Source organism: Gasterosteus aculeatus, chromosome 20 (assembly GCF_964276395.1).
Source record: "Gasterosteus aculeatus chromosome 20, fGasAcu3.hap1.1, whole genome shotgun sequence".
In the NCBI taxonomy this organism is placed as follows: Eukaryota; Metazoa; Chordata; class Actinopteri; order Perciformes; family Gasterosteidae; genus Gasterosteus; species Gasterosteus aculeatus.
The window spans coordinates 1787344-1810731 of NC_135707.1; the positions used below are offsets into that span (position 1 = coordinate 1787344).

The window sequence follows — 23388 nt, forward strand, 5'->3', positions numbered from 1 at the left end:
TTTGGCTCTGAGGAATGAAAACAAGTGTCTGTTGGAACCTACTGGGCGGGCGCGGGACTGTTGGTCCAGAGTCCTGGTTTCTGGTGTCTGGAGGCCGGAGGGAGCTGGACATTTTGGGCTCGTGCGGGCTTTAGGGGGCAGAGATGGAGCGGCGAGGCCCGATACGGGAACCTGGTAATCCAAGCTTGACTGCTGCTAAGAGAAGATGGTGGTGAGGGACGAATGAAAAAAGAAACCGGCACGAGTGCACGTTGCATAGTCATCCTGAATAACTGAACTCTGAGCTTAAAGACTGAATGAGTTGAGGACAGACTCAAGCACGGAAAGAGTCTGCAGCCATGCTAGTGGTACCACAGCAATGCGTCAAGCTAAATGCTAATGTCAATATGCTAATTACAACATCATCATGGTACAACAACAGAAAACAAAGAACAATCAACAAATGATTGACCTTCCTGTGGGAAGCCATTTCTTTGATCATCAGTTCGATGTCCTCGTGGTCCTCTTCCTCGTGGTCGTCCTCAGCGTCCTCCTCGCTCTGACCGCTGCCTGGCCGGTAGGGCTCCACGAGGACGGACTCCGTCCCTCGGATGTCGCAGCGACAGTATGGGCAGGTGTGGCCGGCTGAATTCTGCTAGATGGTGATCAAGGGCAGAAAAACACTCAATGAATGAAGGGACCCGTTGACACGCATCGTCTTGAGAACATGTTGGACTTCTCTTCAAAGAACAAGGGCAACAGTGTGTTTTCAAGATGGGGGGGGGGGGGGGGGGGGGAGCACCAGGCGTAACAGCGTAGATTGTGGTTTCCCGCAAACCAGTTGAAGAAGAACTGCAGTAACTTGAGTTGCTTACAGGCTTTGTGTATTTCCAGGTTTTATGGCATAAAATGTGTCCAGATGTCTTTAAAATTGGGATTTAGTTCAGGGTTTAAGTGCCGGTGAAGGTCATTGTTTGGTAAACCTGTTGCTGATGAGCAAGTGGCTCACAGCTTAAAACCTTTCCATTGAAGTCTAACGTCCACAAAGCACATGTACTCTTCTTTTCCTGTCAGACTGTCTCTCTTACACACACACACACACGCACGCTTGTGAACAAAGTGAATGTGAGCGATGTAGTTCGAGGAGGATGTGAGTTTGTGCTCACACAGGAAGTCCTCAGGCAAATGTCAGGACCTGCTGCTCTGCACCTCTGCAAAGACCTAAACGCCCCCAGAGCAGATCGGCCGATAGTAGTTGGCTGACATGAAGGTTGAGCAGTAGTTTAAATTCTAACTGTATGTGGTCAATGTCCTTCTGTCATTAAAAAGAGGAAGTAGGCAGACGGCAGTAAAAGTGCAACACAGGACATGTTGTCTGTTGCTGTTCACATGAAGAGAACATTTTGATTTACTGGCTGGCTTTTGGGAATTTTGTGTCATGTGGTCCGTTGTGATGGATGTCATTGTAAGTCAACTGTAATAGTCTGTAAATCTGTCTGAAACTCATATTAGGTAGGTTATCACGTCGCCATGGGTGCAGTAGTCAGTTTGCATCTGCACCGGTAATGGTTCAATTCACAGACCTTTCCCCCTTCGAATCATTGAACCGGTGCTTGTTTCTGCGCTACGTTATCAAACTATTTGCTCATGCAAAGAATTGCTTTTTATAGGTGGAGACAGCTGCTCTTTTTGCGGCCAATTCACACGCACGCTTCTGCTGAATATTTCTTATTATCTATTGTCTTAAAAGTTCCACATAACTACGGAAAATAATGAAAATGAAGGACTAAGATTGCATGAAAAACATAACGCATGTCATATACTCCACTCTCAGCTCTGTCTGTCCCTCCACGCCGATCAGATTATTTATGATGAACACTATTAAAGAAGTGTATGGAGTGGATGATACCTTATATAATTACTCTTTTCATAGTGTTTTTATTAAGGAATTATTTGATGAGCTAGAATTGTTTTTTGGAGGTAATCCTTCATTCCAATGAAACATTTTACCTGGAGATACTGAAAGCTACTAATGTATTAGTACAAAATGTATTTAGTAGTCATGTCGTTGGTTTGTGAATCTTATTATAAAAGCATGTGAATATCACTCAAGCCTTTTGTTAAACAGGTGCATCTGTCAGTGATAAGACCAGGACGTGGGTTCCTACCTGCCAGCCTGTGAGGCAGGGTTGGCAGAGGAGATGCCCACAGGGCTGGATCCGAGTGTCCTTGTCCCTCTCTGCGCAGATCTTACACAGCTGGAAGGTGCTGCCTATGTCGCAGTAGAGCTCGTACTGCTCCTGGGTCACAGCGGCGGGTGGACGAGGGAGACAACACAGAAAACCGTTAGCCAACAATTCGGTGATGTGATTTACGTCCTTTCTTGGTGAAAGGCTCAAGAATGCCGATGGCAGTTTGATTCATTGATAAAGGGGCATGAAAAGCATCCGCTCGCCTCCGTGACTTTGACTTTGTCCTGCCGGGCCGCTTGATACAAGCTTGTCATGTCGGGGTTCCCGTCCCGGCCGTCTGGGTACAGGTAGCTGCACAGAAGCACACGGCGCTTTGAGGAAAAACCCAAACGAAGGTACAAAATGAAGGAGCGAGAGATGTGTTTGTCGGTCCTGACCAGCCTTCCCGGGAGCCCTGAACGAGGGCCTGGTAAAGTGGGGTATTCTGGGGTATCGTCTGGACGACGCTGCCTTCCCTGGTCACGTGGCCAATGGCCCACTCGCCCAATTTTGTGCAGCTCAGGCGAAATATGTAGCTGGGGAGGAGATGCAGATCCTTGTAAATCACACACCAAAGCAAACAGACAAGTCACTTTGATCTGAACAAAGCCAAACTATTAATGCTACACGTACTGTATGGGCCACAGTTCCTCTCATGAGCTATGAAATAAAAATGACGTATTCAAAGGTCTATGAGGCCTTTTGGACTTATACCATCTTGTGCTGGTCCTCACCTGCCAGGTCTGTGCATGTAGTGCTCCAGACGAGCGATCACCTGGTCATAGGTGAGGAAGGCCATGTAGCCTGGATGAGTCACTGCTAGCTGGTTCCAGTTCCTTATGAGAGACCCCCACGGCTGAAATGAGAGAGGGGGGCTGTTGCGTGAAGACGCAGGCGGAACCAGTTTGTCTGGCTCCATCTACGGTAACGAAAGCACAGCACCTGCTGAGTCGACTAAATAACACATTGCATTGCGCTAGTTCAGAATTGTCGGTTGTGGTTTCCACTCGCAGGGACTTCCTGCAGTCTTGTCATATTTGTGAGGTCGCCGTGTCCATCAATCAATGGCACGGCGACTTATTGCGTTGACACCCACATCATTGCTCTGATGAAACAGGATGTTGAAACACGAAGGTGACAGAGCCTAAAGTATTTCTTTAAGAAAAAAGAAAAATATCATATTTCCCGCTACCTGAAAGAGCCGCGTGAAGATGTCGAACTCAAACACAGTGATGTGGTCACTGCAGGTGAGATCTATCGTTGATTTCAGGGCCATGGACTCCATCCCCTCCTCAAACGTGTGGACACTCTGCAGCTTCTCTTTGAAACTGTTCCACTGCACTATACACCTGTCAGGGCACAACGTCATGGTCGATTGTGGACACGCAACTTCCAAGCAAATAAATGACCCACACTCACTTATTTCCAAATGAAGAAATCCAGAACTCATGGGCCTCGGCCTTGGTCACCCTGTAAGTGTCACCTTGAAAACCGCCCCCTGGAAACATGGCCCTCAGCTCCCAGAGCATGTGACTGAACAGCAACGACAGTTTGGTCAAGTTCCTCCTGAGAATGAAAAATACAGCAGACGTTGTGTTGCAGAAAAGAAATAAATAGAAATGATGTAATTTGTTTGGACATTTCCTGTGGCGTTTAAGTCCATTTGATCTTGGATACATAAAACCAACCTTTGGGCCAATAGCTCATTTATTAGAGTTTTAAGTACACACATAGTGTCATTACCTTAGAATTAAGACTGTTTGTGTAAACATGCAAGAATAACAACAGTAAAAACAGTTGTTGTTGAATCAGCTACGAATCCACTGAAAGGAATGAAGAAGATGAAAAGACGATGAAAGACCTTTTTGGGGAAACACAACAGTTGTATAATTGATGCTCTACTGATACTTTCCACTGTAAACAAGCGTTGCTGATTTGTTCCATAGATACACACACCGACACAAGCAAACACACAACAGGTCCGGCGAGCAAACAGGATGCTCTGTGCTGCGCGCTGAATACCACAGAACGTTCCAGTGGCCAGTGTGCCACTTCAGACCAGATCGGTATTCACTGTACGCTCTTTGCTCTACTTTGAATAGGATTTATAATATATATATATATACAAATACGCAATATAATTTCAAAATTCTACCAATTGTTCTCAAGCATTTTTCAACACTTTAGAACTTCATGGCGCTGTTAGCTTATATTCAAACATTAATGCTCATATTTCATAATTATTCCTGTGTCTTAAGGTCCATATAGATCCGATATTATTGTTTGTTTGATAATAGAAGTGTGGATCACATGAGAAAATCTTTTCATTGAAGTCAGCAATAAAAAGCCACACCCTGGACACAACGAGTACACTCAATGAAGCCGTAGAGGGAATTGCCAGTCTAATTATTTTAAATGAAATGTAATATTTTGTAAAAAAACATGGTAATTTAACACAAAATATGATGTAATCAACTAATAAATCAATGTGTGATTCTATTCTTATGGCTGAAATGCACTTGTTGTAAGTCGCTTTGGATAAAAGCGTCAGCTAAACAACATGTAATGTCAATGTAATATAACGATTTTTATTTAGTTTCAGCTTCTAGTTGCATGTTTATTGGTGTTTGCACATTTGCATTCGATAAATTACATTCTGTAAACTGCTTGAGCCCGAAGAGTCCGAAGAGGTCGAAGCCGCCACAGACAATAATCTCACAGCCACTAACACGGCGTTCAGGTCGCCTCCGACGCCGGCCGTATCTCACTTCTGTTTTACCTTCACGTGATGGAAAATTCACCCGCTAATGGGGGGCCGATTCTTTTTAACCGTCCAACCGTCGCCACGTCTTCGTTGCCCCGAGTCAAGCAGAAGGAAAGCGGCAGAAAAGAGGTTGACGTTGCCCTTCAAATCATTGAATTTTTACTGAATTTGCAGGTCATCTGAGCCACATTACACATCCAGCCACATGGCTGCTCGTAACGTGCACGCGTCACGTGTAACATGACACAATAGATATTCAAACATAAGATCTGCACCCGTTTGCTCACAGTGTGTGTGTGCTCCAGTAGAGAGAAATAGTTAATCGATCGATGGACAGATATTAAAGCAGAAGACAGAGATGTAGTCCAGAAAATAAACAGTAGAAACATGTTTTTTTTCTCTCTCTCAAGCTCTCGAGCTGCTCACGTACTGAGGTTGTTTTTGCCAAGTTTCCTCCACATTAACATCACAAAGTAGCAGCATTGGCCCTTTTTCCACCTTCGTCATTAGCAGGCCCAACAAGAGATGCAGCTTCAGCCCAAACTCCGAATGAATAAGTCACTCTTTTTTATTCTGCTCCAAAATATCCACTTTCTCCCGACAGAAAGCAGACTAACGTGGTCAGTTTCCTCTGCACACTGTGAGCTATTTCACTTATTGTTAATTACTCAGTTATTCAGCTTCTATTTAGGAGAAACACAGTTATTTCTGTTCATTTCATTTGCCGTTGGATGTGTTCTCTTATGTTTAAAGAGCATTAGCTGAGTGAAAAGCACAATATATTAGTTTGTAGCGCGTCACGCGGGAATAGTTTGTTGCAAATGCAAACATATTGTCCATGCGAATGAGACAAGATAATTAATCAATGTCTTTGTATTTTTTAATCCACCAATTCCTCCATAATGGATAAATCAGAGTTTTTAAGTTACACTACATTTTTCCATAATTATTTGTTAATTGATTTATAATTTAGTCTCCAAATACAAAAAGAAAAATCCCATCACAACTTGTGATGGGTCACAACTTTCGGGTCACAGATTTTTCAAGATGTCTTCAGATGTTTTTACAAATAGTGCAAAACTGGAATTACCACTTTGCCTGCGCGAAACCTTCCGCTTGCACTTTGAATGAATTTCCATCCTTGATGTCATCATCTTTATCCCGTTGGATATTTGTGTGGATTTGAGTTGTCCACCGTATTCTAATTGGTTCATCGTTGGTTCGTCGTGTGAGCCACGTTACAGACAATTCTCCAGAGACACGATGTTTCAAAGTGTCCCCCCCGCGGAGTCCAGGTCCCGAGACATCTCATTCCTGAGGAAACGTTCTCGCAGACGCACCGATGTACGACGGACACAATTAATTGATGAACAGAATTGTTGCCGATTAATCTTTTCGCTCAAGCAACTACTAAGTTATCGGTTTTTTGTTCCCCAAAAAGGAAACAAGATGTGACAGAACATGGCGGCGTTTTTTGGTTCCTTATCGTGAGCAACGTTGAACAAATGAACTAGATAAGAATCATAATCATATAACTTATCTGTAGATATATTATCTTAAATATATAGAATAAATGAACTCTTTTATCGTATCTTTATCGTATTTAATTGTGGCGTGAAGATGTCGGGTCCGTCTCACCTGCAGCTGGACGTCTCATCAAACATCTTCTCGCGCCCCTCTTTGAACAGCAGCAGAGCTCGCTCCGTCTTATCCAGCAGGTTTCGGGCATGGACCCTCAGGTACTCGGCCTCGTCCCCCCGGGGGGCCCGGCCGCCCGCCGCCCCGGGGCCTCGGTAGGGCTCCCACACCTGCGTGAGCAGCGCCGCTGTGTCCGACACCAGCTCCGGCAGGTAGGGCGGGCTGACCCTCAGGCCCAGCCGGGCGTTGGCGCACAGGTGGCGGAGTTTAACCAGTCTTTTGAGGAGTTTGTCCACCAGCAGCCGATCTCCACTGGTGGGGGGCCGGGGGCTCGATTCCGGGCTCGGGGAGGCTGGCGAACCGGCCGCCGCCATCGTTCTGCTCTTGTGAGGTGAAGTGAATTAAGAAAAAGCGTAAAAAGGCCCGACAGTAAGTGGTGAAGCTCCCACGGTTCTGAGAGATGTAAAAGCTCTACTTTGAACGTGCAAATACAGGAGCAGCTGTTCAAACCGCCTCAAGTTTGAAGTTGTATTGTCCTGTGGACATTTTGTGACTTGAACAGCATCCGTGCTTGATCCACTCGACAATCCTCGGACGGCGTCGCAGCCTCCAACAAGCGGCGCGTTGGATTACGGCCTCTCCAGACAGCCACTGCGCTCCGTTTGCAGCCTCTCATTCCTCCGCCAGATCTCGAGAGAGAGAAAAACACCAAAACAACCATCAGCAGCACGACACAAGAGGCCGAGTACGAGAATGATTGTGAAAGTGCCTCCTCCTCCACACACGCCACCTTTCCCACCACACACATCTAGCACACGCACTCAGAGCAGCAGGGCGCCGTCAGCCAGCAGAAAACAGGCTTTTACTCACAACGCAGCGGAAACGTGTCCTCTGCATCGGCCAGAACGAGTCTGCTTCTTCTTGGTTTCCTTCGGGTCGATGTCCCCCCTCGCCTTCGCTCTCTCTCTCTGTCTCCGTCTCTCGCTCTCTTTCCTTGGTGCACCCTTTGATTTGTTTCCTGGTTGCAGGCAGACAGGTTTGTTTTGTTTGCTCGAGTACTTCAGGCAGAGAGCGAGAGCGAGAGAGAGAGAACCCTGTGGTATCCAGCACACACACTCACACCACGTTCTAACTGACAATGTGCTCAAAGAAATGGTCACCTTCAACGGTTGTGCCGGTGGAAATAATTAAATCAGATTAAATGGATTTGACATATGAGCAGAATCCTTCTTCTCGGTGTATCTTTACAACATTGGTTCTGGTTGATGACTTTTTTAATAGTCGACTCTCCTCCTCTGGATGATCTGTAATTACTCTGTTGAGGCCTTTCTTTATCCGCACCATCAGGTTGTAACCAAAGTGTGGTTCCTCAGTCCGGTGGTGTCAATACAGGAAGTAAAAGCATGACGATACAAAAATCACTATAATTACTGTATAATTAAAATAAAGTGGTATCTAACTCTTACAAGGTCACAAATGTCTATTTGTATTATAATGTTAACCATCACCAACAACAAATTAGATTTGAAAAACCGCTTTCTACATTTGAATGATATAAAACAACATCTGTGGTTGGATGAATGAGGATCTTACCGATGACAGAGGAAAGCCAGATGACTTAGATAAGCATTTGATGAAAGATGCATAACTTTTTGTATTATTTATAGTATTTATCTATTTGTACGCTATTTGTAAACTATGTGCCATGTGCAGGCCACGGTCCGACCCTCATCCCAACAAATAAATCCTGCCCGTGCTCTCATTCTAATCGAAACTAAAAAAAACATCTATTGAAATCTATAATAAATACATTCTAAATTAACAAACATCTATAATTATAATTCATCTTTATCAAGAATCAAAAGCTAACGGACTAATTACTAAAAATACAAGTTTAACTTAGTATTTAGGTGCAAGAACCGTAATAAAATATTATAAGTGGGACTGCAGTGATTTTAATTTCTATGAGGTTAGAGATGCATATAAATAAAATGGGTACTGTCTCCATTTAATAGTTGTTTCATGATGTGTGGTGAAAAGTGCTCATCTAAACGGGGACAGGTGATTGAATCTACAGTTGTTTCCGTGAGCTGTTGTTGTCGTCGTGCCTTTTTCTTTACATTATTTTGCCTTGTTATTATAAAAAAAAAGGAAAAACATTGCTGCCTGCTCCGGGGTTCATTGGGCAGAAGATGGCGGTAGTGCACTTCCACCCTGACACCATGAAGGCCAGTGAAATTACTCCTGAGTTTAGAAACATGGTGATTTCAGGCCCTGCAATGAACCGACTCCACGCTGCCGGGGACCAGAACCAGGAAATCTGATGATCGGCGATAATGCTGCTTTAGACCACGTTGCTAAAAGGCCGGCCAGCACCTGAACTATAGATTCAACATCAGCATCCACAAGAGGGAGACACTAATCGGGACCCCGTGTGCCACAGATGGTCTGTGATCATTATTCTCGGGCCACTGAATATATCACATTTACTGATATATGAGGATCGTGCTGTTTACCTGCTAGAACCTGTCTAAGTTCTTTAAAACGATCAAACCTCAGGCAATGTCTCATTCTTTGAGTCTTGTCAAACCTGCGTGTTGAGGGTGAGACGGCCGGTTGGAGGTCCGTGTTCTTCACGAACGGTGGCAGGACCCTGATGCTTGAGTGCATTGACAGCTGCACGGCGTGTTTGTGTAGTGTCGGGTTCTTTTAGGGACTTTAGACACCAATTTTTGACTTTCCGTTGCAGACTCCACACCTCAGTGGAAAGAGGAAAGTCCCAAATTGACCCTGGTAATCAGAGCGGGGTGGAGTAGGGCGAGATTAACGACGACGGCGGTGAGGGGTGCATACGTGTGACATTGAATGTGCACAGTTGGTTTACACAAGTGTTGGTGATCCGATGACCACGTGCGAGGCAGCAGTTGCTCGAATCGACTCGACGGGGCTTTTTTTCTATGAGTCCCCGTCTGCAGCCTGGTGGCATCACAACATGAAGCACATGATCAGACAAACTGCTCCTCTCATGGAGTGAAATGTGCTGCTTCTGTCCTGCAAACGCTAAGCATAACGCTCACTTGAGCTTTCTTTATTTATAACGTAATAATTTCCACGAATGCAAAAGATTCAGCACGTTATGGGAGAGCTGTGACGTAAAGGTGAGGATGATCAGCTGTGGTGTAACATGACTGAGTCAAAAGTGTCTTTTCTTATACTGCAAACATCACCGCGTGTGAAAATCCACGTTGTGGCCGATGGTTTCAGGCCCTGAGATATGAACCAAATAACATTTCATAACACCGTTGAGATTCTTTATTTGTGATTCTACCCTGATGTTGACGTTCACACATCAGAAGGGAAAAACATTAGCAAATATGCCCAATTTCATAAAAAAAAGGGGCCCATGTAATTCTGCTACTGCACGTTGTTAAAGTGGCTTTCTCGTCTTTTGGAAAGTCGGTTACAAGGTAAAGAAACACACTTCATAACCAGAGACCACTTTACCTGCAACATGTCCATTCTACATGAAAACAGCGCTTTAAATGAAACATGATGAATCTAGAAGCTTTATTATTAACACGACTAAACAACTCAAAGCAGTAAAGAAATGGCTTGTGTGCGTGGCCAGTTCCGAATTGCAATGGATGTATGAGGTCCATGTCGACACCATGGAAGTTAACCCCAAGGCCAAAGCACCTGAACCAGAGCAGCATCGATCCATGAACTTCTTGAGAAATTCACAAAGATGTTTTGAACTTGCAGGCAAAGCAGACCGACGTGGAAGCGGTCGGACGTGCAGACATTATATTGACTTCAACAGTGTTTTTTTTTCTTTTTTTTCTTCTTCTATTCCTTCCTTCACTTTAATTTGGCATCAAAGCGAAACAAAGACTGCAGCGCTGAGAGGGAAAGCACCGCACTCATTAAAGCAGATGCGCGCTGGCGCAGCTGCTGCACTACCTGCAGTCGGTGTAGGTGCGTCGGGACGCACATCAGCCACACGCAGCCTCTGTCGGCTCTTCTTCCCAAAGGACTTTTACTTACATAAACCAATGGCACAAAGGGAAACACACTGATTTGATTGCGTGGAGATGGGGGCAAAGCGCAGGGTCGGTCTCTTTGGATTAAAGTAGTCCCACCAAACTGTCACTGAACGTGGAGACGTTTTTTTTTCTTCCTTCAGGCGCGCACACACCTGACACTTTCTTCGGGTCCCGAGTGCCTCGCACCCCAGTCGATGCCGAGGATAAGGACCATGAACGGGGACCACCGGTCGGTTGCCATCGCGCCGCTGGATCTGCGCACCACCAAACGAGAGCGTGGGAGCGCCGGGTCGAGGACCGCGGACTGCAAAGGTCGCGCCGGGGACGCTCGGCGGACCGACGGCTCACCTGCGTCCCCGGCGCGCAGAGGGGAAGGCGGGCCGGAGACCCGGCGCCCCGCGGCCGGGAGCGCGCCGGACCCGCGAACCGGCGCCGCGCGCAAGCGGCCGGCGGACGCACCGTTTCGCACGCTGCCATTTAGGAAACGCCCGGTTGTCTTCGAGCCGGAGACACGAACGCAGCCCTCGGTCTTACCGCAGCGCGACGCGGGTCGCCTTTCCGCTGCGGCGGAGGCGGACTCCCCGGCGCGCGGTCGTTTGGAAACAGCCGCGGAGGAGAGCGGGCTGGAGGCGGCGCCGGGGACCCTGCGGCGGGCAGGAGAGGCAGGGCACGCTCCGGTCGGCTCCGGATTTCCCTTCCTGCAACCGTTTGGTTACGGTAAGCGTTTCTCACAGTTCACTGTCCCCGCGCACAATAACGTTTTATTGATTTATTTTTACTATAGTATATGACACACAGATCATTTCTGATCTTTATTACACTTCTACCTTTTGCTCTGAGCTCCATAAAGTACTCATGTCTGATATGACTTATGCATGGAGGCAGTAATCAGGGGGGGGGGGGGGGCATACCCTGTTGAGTGAGACTAGGCTGTCAAAGGGAGAACAAGCACTTGCTCTCCAAGGATTGTTCGTTGGTATTGCTTCTACTATTACTACATTGTTTGGGCACTAGTGTGTCACAGAGGAAATGCAGTGGAGTCGATGCAGCCGCTGCTGAATCAATGAGAAAGTGTCCAGTCAGCTTTTCTCCTGCACTGGTTCAGTAGCTCACCGGGTCAAGTCATAACTGAACTCTATACGCAAACCCACTTCCACATCGCAAGGAGAATGCGTTTTATTTGTATATGTGTCTTAATGGTGTCCGTCTCTCTTTGCAGGTCCTCCCTGCTCAGGCCCGTTCCCTGGGTACTGTCTGCCCCCCATCCCCGAGGTGAACCCCCCCCCGGCCCACCCGGACGGCCTGCAGACCGGTGTCGCGCTGGCTACACGTCAGGATGAAGACGGGGACACGTATGTCTTTAACTGGCTTTGGGTGGAGGTTTCGTCACATAAGTCACGCATGGAAGCAGTTTTTATAATCAGAGCTTTTTAGTAAACAGTGGAAACGTGAAGACTTTCCGGTCAGAAGCTTTTGTGGGATTTCTAACGAGTTTTAGGCATTTATTGTCATTTCTGTAGACAGACCCGACTAATAACACCTGCAGAGGTCAAGGGTTCGATTGAGATTCATACTTTCAATTGCACATAAAAAGCATCGCTAACTTCTTGTAATACGATTAGTGAATCCGGTAAATCTTTCTGCCGCGCTTCATCCTAAAATGTATGAACCATGCGGAGCTTTTTCCCTCGGCAGACATAGTAACTGGTTGGAGTTCAAAATGGTCCCAGCAAGCCGGTCCCAGTATCAGCGAGGCACAGAACCTCAGCAAAGCTTTTGCCGCCGTGAACGTGAACGTGGTTCGTGAGACGCCTGTAATATCATCTCAGTTTTTGTTTTAGCTGGTGTTTCACTTCCTGTGAAGGGGGCTAGTTGAGTAGTGATCATCTAGGTGGATCATGAAGGCTGTGATCTTCTGGTATCTCAGGCTGTGAGGGGGGATGGGGGGGTGAGGGATGGGGGCGCAGGGGGTGAAACACTGTGCAGGACACTGGAGGAGGTCTCGAGATAATGCAAATAGTTCACAGTAACGCATGGTTACTTTACTTTGTCTAAAGTTTTTAACACCCAGCCGCCCACACGAAAACTGAAATGTCAAACTCACACGACACACACACACACACACACACACACGCTGACACAGAGTCATATGACTGAAAACATAGCATGTCTAAGAATGAAATTACTCTGATTTTGCATCACCGTTATTTACATCACAAGACGAACCCGTGATGACCGACATGTGAGTCCCGTGATGTCACAGCTGCTTATTGTCTCATGTATCAGTTCTAATGACCACAATCAGACACCCGCCATGACAGAGTAAGACGCGACGGGCTTCTTCGCCTCCACATTTGCACAGGCTGAACAGAACTTTCCTTCACACGATTCGCCCTTCGACCTCTGCCTCTTGCGCCCCTTCGCTCGTCACCTCGTCGTGTCACTGCATCAAATGGTCGACGGCAAGTAGTGATGTAAACATTTTCTTCTGGGGAATTGATGCATTCTCATGAACTCAAACCCCCGTTTGTTGTGCAGTTCAGACCTCGGTTGCGTCGTACCTACTTTGCGGTTGCTTGAAACTTAGTGCGAATTCAGCCCCCCTTCACATGCCCGTATGCACATGTGTGTGTGTGTGCGTGCGCATAATGCAAATTATGACAGCGAGCACGCGCCTGCCTTCCTACGTCAATGGGGGTGTTAGGCGTCTCTTCTCAGCGCCTCTGAGCCCCTCAGTTTCGGGAAGAGCAGTGAGTGCTCAGTTTTTAGACACCACTGCGGTTTCCCTCAGGTGTCTCTGTCTTTCTCATTTTTCTTCTCTGTGTTTTTAAATGAATGGTCTGAAAAAAAGAAAAAAACCCAAACATCCGCTCCTTACTTCCTCATTTACCGCTTTCTTTTTTATCAGCTTCATCTCTCTCTCTCTCTGTGTTTGTGAGATGTGCGCGCAGCTGGTATCGCTACGCGCTTCCAGTCGGTCAGTTTACGGCACAATAACGCGATTGTGATACTCTTATCATCGAAAATGTCACGTAAAAACACATTTTCTGGGTCAATATTGTCATCTTAGACCCTATTATTGCACATGGGGACCCGATGCTCTGTTGTTTGTTTTTAATTGGACTAAAAAGCTAAAGGAGTTCACTCGACCTCGAGGTCGCCGGGGTCACGAAGGTGCTTAAGGCTCAGGGCAACGCATCCAGTTCTAATAATGTCACTACCGACAGGAACCTGTCCTCAGAGAGGTTCCTCTTGTTTGTTTTCTTATTTTACATCACACATTACTCAGTTGATGGTGGAACCAGAGAGAATATCGCGTTTGCCCGACGGCGCGAATGTGTCACTGTCCACAGTCCTCCGACTCGCTTTCTATCCATGCCGACGAGTCGATGTCTGCACGATGTCTAAATCATGCGAGTAGTTGCACAACACACTCGCACTGCGATGACTTGTGACAGTGAGAAGTGACTCTTGTGATGAATATAGAAGTGGTGGGGAAGTGAAAAACAACCAGATGACGGCACAAAACGCCGTCGTGCTTCCCGGGTTTCCGGCGTGGACCAGTAACCCCTCGTCTCTCGTTGATCCCGACGCTTCTCTCTTGTTTACTGCTGGCACTTCACCTGGCGGCCCAGCAGGTCCTCAGACCACAGGGGGCCTCAGTGGGATCCTTCGGCCCGTCTCCGCTCTCCCCCTCCTCACCAGGCAGGATACCGCACCGTGCCGCCACGCCTCAAAGACGCAGCACACACGGTTACACCGGGACTGTTAAGTGTCGCTGCGGTACAGCTGGCGTCTGCGTCACTGCTGCTGAGGCCTGAGGTCGTCTGGGGCTGTGGTCTGGCCCACTTCCAGGAACTAGAAACAGTGCAGTTTCCTCTTGTAAGGAAAAGAAAGAGATGGAAGCAGAGATGTCCCTTTTTCGCCTCGACCTTTTGTCTCGCATTAGACGGATTAATGAGCATGTCTGACTGCGCTGCTGGTTCGGTCGCCGCATTCACGAGCGGAGACGCCGCGAGGGGCTTTCAGGGCACATGGTGGTTGCACGTGAAGTACAGTAAATGTGATAAACAGATCGCTTTTCATTCAGATCTGCTCACTGAGCTCAGTTACAGGAACGGCCACCAGCCGAGGAACGAACCAACGCGCTCCCGTTCCAACTCGCAGTTCTGCTTTTTTTAACCTCGTTTATTGAACCTGCAAGCTGCTCCCGCACAGGAGACGATTCACTTTGAGAGTTGGTGTCCTTGCCGGCTCCTTCATAAGCAACTCTGCATGTTTGTACACATGCACAGGCAGATCATGCATGAGTAGCGCTCCGGTCTCCTGCAGCCGGTGAACGTTGCCTCGTGTCTAACGGCAGCATTATTCTGGGTTTTTCGCTGTGAGTGTAGAGATCGTGTAAAGCTGTTTGGTTTCTGTGTGTTTGGAAGACACCATCACACAGAGTGTCTACCGTCTGCTCAAAGACAACGTTTGTATCTGGGAATTTGACTTTCACGCTGCCGAGAAGAGGTGTTGCGGGTGAATTTTTATTTCTGATCTCGAATTCTGTTGCAAAGGGCGCTTTCAACTTCTCAAGAAGCTCCCCTGCTTCCTGCACCGCGGCTGCGCTTCTGGTCCGGATGGGACCTCTCCATCGGGCGGAGCTGCCTGAGCGAACCTGCAGAAAGCCCCTTGTCACAAACGGCTCCTGCGAACGGCTGGATGTCACAGGAGCCCGGAGCAAGATAAAGAGCGCTGCCGTTGTCGCCGACAACAGGAAGTGACATCAAATGAGTCGGGCTCTTACTGGAACCTGCTTTCTTGAAAAATAAAAATGCGCACCTTCTGCAGGAGGCCCCTCCTCCCCCCCCTGGCTTGGTTTTCAGCTTCTCCTCGTCCTAAACTTTGCCCTGCGTTCATGCTTTCGCTTCACGTAGCGACCACACAGCGGTTTCCCTTTAATCTCGATGAGGCCGTGATAAGAGTCGTGTGAGTCATGAAGCTGAGTTTATCTGTAAGGTTCCTCAGTACAACTGTTCCTGGGAGAACGGAGATCACGTTTGGTTCTCGTTAGTGGCGGTTTGATGAAAAGCGTAATACTTCTGAAAAAAGTCCATCTCTGGTTGGATTGGCCACCCGAAAATAAAGCCTTTTAAAGTAAAAAAAAAAGCAAGTTTAATAGCTGCTCGTTTTAGATTCACTTTGTTTCTTTGTACAGGTTCAAGATATAACGTCAACTTTAGTTTAGTTAGTTAGTCTTACCGGGTGTAACCGTATATTCAATATTCATCTTCTCAAGCATTTCCCAAAATGTCCCTGTTATTTTCTCTTGAATTAACTACCTCGCCTTTCCTTTCATTTGTCAAACAACAAATACTTTTACAAACTTCTTGTTAAAGTGCAGCGAGTTCAACAGTTCTCAGAAGTGTCACAAAACAAATCGTGCTGGAATGAAATTGACACACATGTCAGCGTGAAGATTATTACATTTACGTATATGCAGGTTCTTTCTACATCACACACAGGAAGCGAAAGGGATTCTCCACTTGAGTCCGTCTCAGCCGGCCTGTGTAACGTTCTATATTCTGCTTCCGCCGCAGAGCGCTCCACATAGCCGTGGTACAAGAGGAGCTGCCCCTCGTACGCGAACTGATCCAACTCCTGCTGTGGGCTCGCAGAGGCCTCGATGTCTACAACAACCTGCGGCAGGTAAGACCAGTGCACCTCGAATGCACACGCATGCATGCATGCACACACGCGCACACACACACACGGGGGGGAGACACTTTGCAAATGCTGAATTGTTTTAACATTTGAGCCAAGATATTAAACGCGGCAGCGATGCACAGAAAGATCTTTTTGATGCTTCAGTCGGTGGCACAGGAGGGTCGCCGTGTCAGAGGATCGGCGGTTCGATCCCCGGTCACACTAGTGTAAGTCGAGGTTTTCTTCCCCCCCCCCCTCAGCCGAAGGGCGTCAGCCTGTGGATGGTTGAGCGGCATGAAGCGACGCTTTGAGACCCGAGAAGGCCTTTGCAGATGGACGCAGGGTAGAAAGGGAGATGGGTTTTTAACCACCACAGCATGTAAAAGCCATTTCCCCCGCTGCCTCAGCCACCTGATGACAGCAACATGGAATAGAATGAAAGAGGAAGTGCCTCGGTTTCCTCCTCGCCTTGCACCAGGTTACTGCCACACTCTTCTGGTTGTGGAATTCACGCCTCCTGGTTACTTCAGCTGCGCTCGGAGCCGCAACCATACAGCGGCTGGGAAGGGCCGCCTGTGTTTCCCAGCTCTTTGTTTTACTTTATTATGTCACATTTCCTCTAAACTTTTTCAGAATTGGAATGTTGGGTTTTGGATGGAAACAGTGAAGATTATCGTGACCCCCTGAGATCACTAACAGGTTTTTAGAGAAACATTTCAGCACGCACATACATTCTTCCTGCACATTAAGAGCGTCTTTTACAGTATTTATTTACAGTATTAATTGACATTTGCACTCATTGAACTTTTGCTTTTCTGAGAAATAGAGACCTTCAGCTCCCCGAATAGCAACGTCGACACAAGGGAGAAAGTACATTGTACTTTACTGGAATGTGCACAAGGAATTGTCTCTGAGTGTTTCCCAACGCAGGGCTGTCCCAACCACTGGCCCCCAGCCAGCAGCCCCCCCTCCCCCCCGTCCCCCCCCCCCCCTCTCTTCTCTCTCATTCCTCAGCAGTCGAAAGCACCTGAGCTGTGCAGAGCTTTAGTTCTCAGGGCTGGAGTTTCACACCGCGCAGGACACCGCAGGCCCGCTTACCAGAAATAACGCTGGCGCTCACATCGGTTGTTGTGTCTTTCCTCATTGCTGAGGCTTCAAAGCACAGCTTTTATGATATCCTGTGTCTACCTTCAGTCAGAAAACGTACGCACGCGACATACGCACACAAACACACACGCACACACACACACACCTTTTATGCCACATGCAATTATTACCAAAAAGGGAGATTTTGAGGCACGGGTCCTGTCGTAGTCATTTGCATACTCGATTGTGTGGTTTTAACTGAATATCAGAACTTAACTTTTAATCTTATCTAAACAGACCTCAACATATTTTCTGGCATTGGCCGACTGAAGTGGTCTGAAGTATAAGGGACTTATTGACAGAGTGTTACTATCAGTACCAGAACGAAGCAGTGCAGCGTAAGCGGGTAGTTGATTTCCCTTCCACTCCACAAACTACTGTAACGGCAGAGAAAGCTGCTTGATGCTCCCACGCTGCGCCCGCTGGCAGGCCGGCTGCACGAACGCACGCTACAGGTGACAGACTCTTGCTGCCGACGGTGCCATGCGGGGGCCATGCGAGGGGCCATGCGGGGGGGGGGGCCACCAAAACCTGCGCTGAATGTGCTTCAGATCAAAGAAGCGCATGTAGCTGCTACGATGCGGCGTGCAACGCCGTCTGCTGTGATTTAACATTCCTGTCACTACGTCGTGAGTTTATTTTTTATTTTTTTTATTTTTATTGTTTGTTTGCGTGCATTCTGGTAACGAGGGTGCGTGCACCCGGCGAGATATCCGCGTCTCTGTGTGCGCTTTAGTATCCTCGTTCCGAGAAGTCACATGACACCCCTCCCCCCCCCCCCCCCCCCCCCCCCCTCGCCTTTCTGCTTTGGGCTGTTTCTCAACATAACTCGGTTGAGAGGGTAGTTCACGGGGACTTTCCCTTACTGTGCGTCTCTCTCTCTCTCTCTCTCTCTGTCTCTCTCTCTCTCTCTCTCTCTCTCTCCCTCTCTCTCTCTCTGTCTCTGTCTCTCTATCAGTCTCGTTGTGTTGGTGCTGCCCTCCTTCATATCTCTTGCTGCATATTCTTTGTGAGAATCCAGCGCCTGTGACCGTGACCAGTGAGCGGGCCGATGCTGTCGGGAACGATTGTCAACAACGCCGACGTCAACGCGTGTGATGTTTGTTTGTGCGACAGGCTTCTTTGCGTTTGCCTGCGGCCTGCGGCTGATCTTCATGCCCGCTGCTCTCCTCTCGTCTCCATGCTGATCCTCCCTTCACGCAGGCATGCGTGTGCAGGGACGGGCGCGGGAGGGGGGGGGAGACAAGGGGTTTTCCCTCGCCATCCCGCGTCCTTTCCCTGGACTTCCCTCCATGTTGCTTCCGTTTCTTCCTCATTCCTCCGTGTCTCCGCCCTGCACCCCCCCTCCTCCCTCCTCACTCCCTCCCTTCCTCCTATCTTGCAGGATTTTAGTTTTAAATGCTTTGCAGGAAGCCACAGATAAACTCCTCCAACTCGGAGGTCTAATCTCGAGGCCTTAAGAGGCCTCACTGTGCAACGTACCTTGTTAAGAGGATTCTGCCAGAGACATTTCCTCAGCGCCTTTTTTCATGATGTCTGATTGTGGGAAGAAAGAAACGTGAATCTTTGATGGGAATTTGTGTGTGTTTTTTGCTTTTGTGTTTGTGCGTGAGTCACCGGATTCAGGGAAACAGAAGCGGTGGGGAGAATCACTGGCATTGAAACGCTGAAGGAATTCCGCAAAGAGTCTCTCACTGCAACGCAACTTTTCAATGTTCTTTACTGGAACAAACCCGCGGCACACGCACGCCCACACACACACACACACACACACACACACACACACACGTACAGAAACAGCACAGCAAAAGAGAAACCTGGACCAGCCATCTGTTCCCGCTTGTGCCAATTGTGTAATCTCCACTGCGGCTAAAAAGTCCGGTCCAGAGGACTTCCTTTTATGGATGAAATATTGCTGGGCTTGATTCCAAAGGTTGTCAGAAGCCTCCCTGCCCGTCAACAGGATGATACACGCTGCTCTCCAGAGGAACATCCCACATTGCTCAAGCTAATTCATTCTGCACTTTTTTGCGTAATTTGTGTTTTTCCTGCATATTTACAGGCTGTTTCTCACTACAGGTTCCTTCCAATATAGAATTAATCACACAGTTTATTGCCTTGGTTGTTGTTTTTTGGACTTTGATTTAATTGCTGACAAATATGAATATTGACTTTGTGTGTGTGTGTGTGTGTGTGTGTGTGTGTGTGTGTGTGTGTGGGTGTGTGTGTGTGTGTGTGTGTGTGGGACAGGCCTGCAGCACACACACCTCATGATCTCATATTGTGTGGTAACGATAAGTGCACCAGACGAGGTTCCTTGTTTATTTACCGTATGAAGGCGTTGGCCTGTTGGTACAGGCATAGTTCCTATTGTGTCTCTGACCTTTAACCTGCAGAACAGGTTAGAAATGAAAGACGGCCTTGACTAGAAACGATAATGTTTTTCCTTTAAACTCACTTGGTGATGATTGAGGTGAATTCATTCGCACCGCGTCATTTTTTCTTGTTTGTCATTTATTCCTTTTAGCGTAGATATTTAGGATTTTGTCGCCGTTGTCTCGCAGCGGGAACACCTCAACAACGCGACTGTCCGCTGAGAGTCGGGGGAGATCATGCCGCTCTCGTATCTCTATTTCACACATGCGCATGTTTAGCTTAGTGGATGAACAGCTAGACTCTGTCCCGTCTCTGGAGGAGCGTTGCGTGTGCTGCAAAGCGAAAAACCCTTTTCGCAGACAATGTGCTGACTCGCTCTCGTCCTCCCCCTCAGACTCCTCTTCACCTGGCAGTGATCACGCAGCAGGCCGCCATGGTGGACGCCTTGTTGAGGGACGGGGCCGATCCCGCCGCCCTGGACCGCAACGGCCAAACGGCGCTCCACCTCTGCTGCGAATACGACCAGCGCGCCTGTCTGTCCGTCGTGCTTTCTCACGGCCAATCCTCCACGTGCTTGGAGACGCGGAACTACGAGGGTGAGTCGCAGTCGACGGGAGAAGCCCTTCTCTCACACGCGCGCTCGTGACCTAGTTTTCATTGACACGCGGAGTCTGCAGATGCTTTGATTCAGAGTCATTTGCAATAGAAACGGTCAAATAGGTAAACAACAACACAGACGGTCCCACTGCTTTGTTGTGGGACGTGAGCTCTGAGCAGAGGACGTGTCCTGCGTCTCTATTCTGGTGTGGTCGGGTCACATTGACTCATTTCCTTTTGTGTTCTTGCGACGTCACAGCACAAGAACCGTTTATGCCGGCGTGCAGGAGAAAGCCCCCAACATATTCACGTTGGTTATGTGGAACTGGAACTGAGTTTGACTGGAGGGATTAGATCTAACAACATGGCCGCCAACTTCCGCCGAATGACAAACTTTACCATCACAGATTGATTTTCCCGTCCGAAATAAAGCATCCCGGACAAACATTTAGTTATTTTCCTTCAGATAGAGAAAAAAACACCTCCAGAAGATTTATTTGGCCGAGCATCCTGCGCTGAATCATTTTAAAGTTCTCTTTGAATGATTGTTGTTGTTGTTAAATTTCATATTCTGTACATCTCACGTGACAACAAGCCACCACTTTACCTTTGTGTAGAGAACTAGCCATGTTCCACCGATGTCTCTGTGAGTTTCTACTGTGTGTTTCAAGCAGGAGTGTGTACGTGTACTCACGACACGCTGCATGTGCGTGTTTGCCTTAAAGCGCATGCTCCCTCGTGTCCTCAGGTCTGAGCCCTCTCCACCTGGCGGTGCTGCGTGGACAGAAAGATCTGACCAGGATGCTGCTGGAGGCCGGCGCTGACATCAACGCCATGGTGACACCCAAGATTCACAACGTCACAACCGCCGATGGTTACCGTCTGTGCGTCCTCTTAACTTTTCCCCTGGTGCTTTTTTTTTTTTTTTTTCGTCCTCTCTGATCAGGACGTCAAGAGTGGCCAGAGTCCCCTCATGCATGCGGTGGAGAGCAATGACGTAGACATGGTCCACTTCCTCATCGGGGTAATGAGGGTGTTTGGGTTGGGAGGGAGGAGGGGAGCGAAGCGATGTGACTCAGCTCGATCGGATCGTTCTGTTTTCTTCTTTCTAGCTCACAAACTTCTTTTCTCGTTCTTTTCTAGCCCCCAGACAAGAGCTTCCGATGATTCAAGCTAAATAGTCGCAGTGTCGCCGTATTGTCGGGGGGCTGACGGGTTGCGCGTGGACATAATTATCTCTTCTCTTTTCTTAAGCTCTCCTTTCTTAGCATTGCCTCTTGTTCCTCTCTCCCGTGTATTCTAACTCACCCTCCCAATCTATCTATCTGTTTCACTTCCAACGCCTAACTGCGTCTCTGTTGGCTTTCTTGATGACTCACATTTGGCTCAACTTCTCGTTTTTTTTTTTCTCCTGCAGGGAGGCTGTGATGTCAACAGTCAGTCCTACAGCGGGAACACGGCGCTGCACGCCGCCTGTGGCCGAGGTCAGGTGGACACGGTGCGCCTGCTGCTGAAGAGCGGGGCTGACAGCAGCCTGAAGAACTACCACAATGACACCCCTGTGATGGTGGCCAAGAACAAGAGAGTGAGCTAAAGCGTCCCTGAAGAAAAAAAAAAGATAAATTCCATTCTTGCGGTATTGTTTGCGTTGCCATTTCGTATGGTTGCAGGCCGCTGCCTCAGGTCAATTCAGACAAATAGAAACTAAAGGGTTGCCAAATTGAGAACGAACAAGTAACTTGATATTGTGAAAATTTACAATCAGTCAATGTAGTTTCTCTGATGGAAAATCCCACCACTAGTTCAATGCCCGGATCAACTCAACTGCCAGATCTACTTGACTCGTCTGGGTTTAGATTAGTTGGAAGAAATGGTTGGAAATGTAAAATAAATGTGTGTTTCCTCCCCTCTAGAGGACAGAACTAAATAGTGCAGTTTTCTCCAACAATGTCGCGTTGACAGAACGCTTTGTAAGCAAATATTTTTATTTTGCAGATAATAGATGTGTTACGAGGAAGAGGCTCCAATGCGATTAGAAGTCCAGATCAACACTGTGTGTCCGTCTCACCACATAGGAGCAGCTGCACAGATAATGGTAAGCACTCGCACACAGGCGATCAGGCACAGGGTGATACTTGTCACAAACTGCAGTAAGAAATCAGAAGACATTTTTCACAATTTGCTTCTCCTTTAGGGTCCCCGTCTCCCGGTCACAGCCGTGGTTGTTCACCTTTGGACACACAACACACCCCTCATCATTGCACCTCCCATTCTCCGACGACTCCATCCACACTTTTACTAGCTCAACGTTATTGTTGAGTGCAATTTGAAGCTATTCCTCCTCTGAGGCGACCGTAAAAGAAGAAGGTTCGGCTAACGGGACGACAAACTAGCAAAAGAGTGCACCTGAAATTAAACGTCCCGACAAGCTGATCTTCTTCTGGACTCCACGGAGAAACATGCATCCTTCCTTTGAGTTCAGGCGCCTCCCTGACCCGTACCTGCTGATTCTGCTGCTGGGACCCAACCAGCAACTGGAAAGCTGCTGCGGGATTTCTCCAAATGCATCTAAGCAACATGAACGTGCCGCTGGTGACAAAAAGGACAGTAAATGAAAAGCACGGGCCTAAGCTTAGTGAACCCTAAGTCCCTCTTCATTCATGTGTTTTGCACCTTACTTCTGTTCACAGAATGACTTAGAGTGATCACAGGAGAAGAAGGGGAACACAAATAAAATTCATCACCATATGTCTTCTGCTTAGAATACGGATGAGCCACGTGACCTGACCTGCATAGTAATGCAGTTACCCACCTTCTGCCTTTTACAATCACACACCTTATGGCTGTCTTTGTGCACCTGTGTGTTGTTTTATCACTGTGAAAAGCTGTCGATATGTAATTATATATATTTTTTACATGAAAC

At 47.8% G+C, this 23388-nt stretch overlaps 2 protein-coding genes across 24 annotated transcripts in view; one reads left to right on the forward strand and one right to left on the reverse strand.

Moving 5' to 3' along the window:
- The window catches only part of cblc (Cbl proto-oncogene C, E3 ubiquitin protein ligase), a 9560-nt gene extending 1872 nt beyond the window's left edge, over positions 1-7688 (reverse strand). For 8 of the 22 annotated variants that reach the window (XM_040165334.2, XM_078094431.1, XM_040165328.2 and 5 more), the window contains exons 1-10: positions 7483-7688; positions 6613-7301; positions 3630-3776; positions 3403-3559; positions 2945-3066; positions 2609-2746; positions 2435-2522; positions 2148-2279; positions 452-634; positions 43-195 (exon numbers count right to left, since the gene is read on the reverse strand). In XM_040165334.2, the coding sequence (XP_040021268.2) occupies positions 43-195; positions 452-634; positions 2148-2279; positions 2435-2522; positions 2609-2746; positions 2945-3066; positions 3403-3559; positions 3630-3776; positions 6613-6986 (1494 nt within the window). In that variant the 5' untranslated portion in view covers positions 6987-7301; positions 7483-7688. The remainder of the gene's footprint in view (positions 1-42; positions 196-451; positions 635-2147; positions 2280-2434; positions 2523-2608; positions 2747-2944; positions 3067-3402; positions 3560-3629; positions 3777-6612; positions 7302-7482) is intronic. The other 14 variants (XM_078094439.1, XM_078094434.1, XM_078094436.1 and 11 more) reach the window with 3 other exon arrangements.
- The window catches only part of bcl3 (BCL3 transcription coactivator), a 23606-nt gene extending 219 nt beyond the window's left edge, over positions 1-23387 (forward strand). The window contains exons 2-10 of one of the 2 annotated variants that reach the window (XM_040165342.2): positions 10796-11372; positions 11875-12007; positions 16241-16349; positions 20263-20464; positions 21214-21302; positions 21412-21489; positions 21883-22050; positions 22461-22560; positions 22660-23387. In XM_040165342.2, coding sequence (XP_040021276.2) covers positions 10796-11372; positions 11875-12007; positions 16241-16349; positions 20263-20464; positions 21214-21302; positions 21412-21489; positions 21883-22050; positions 22461-22560; positions 22660-22784 — 1581 coding nt within the window. In that variant the 3' untranslated portion in view covers positions 22785-23387. The remainder of the gene's footprint in view (positions 1-10795; positions 11373-11874; positions 12008-16240; positions 16350-20262; positions 20465-21213; positions 21303-21411; positions 21490-21882; positions 22051-22460; positions 22561-22659) is intronic. The other variant, XM_078094440.1, reaches the window with a different exon arrangement.
- Position 23388: the final 1 nt, after the last annotated feature.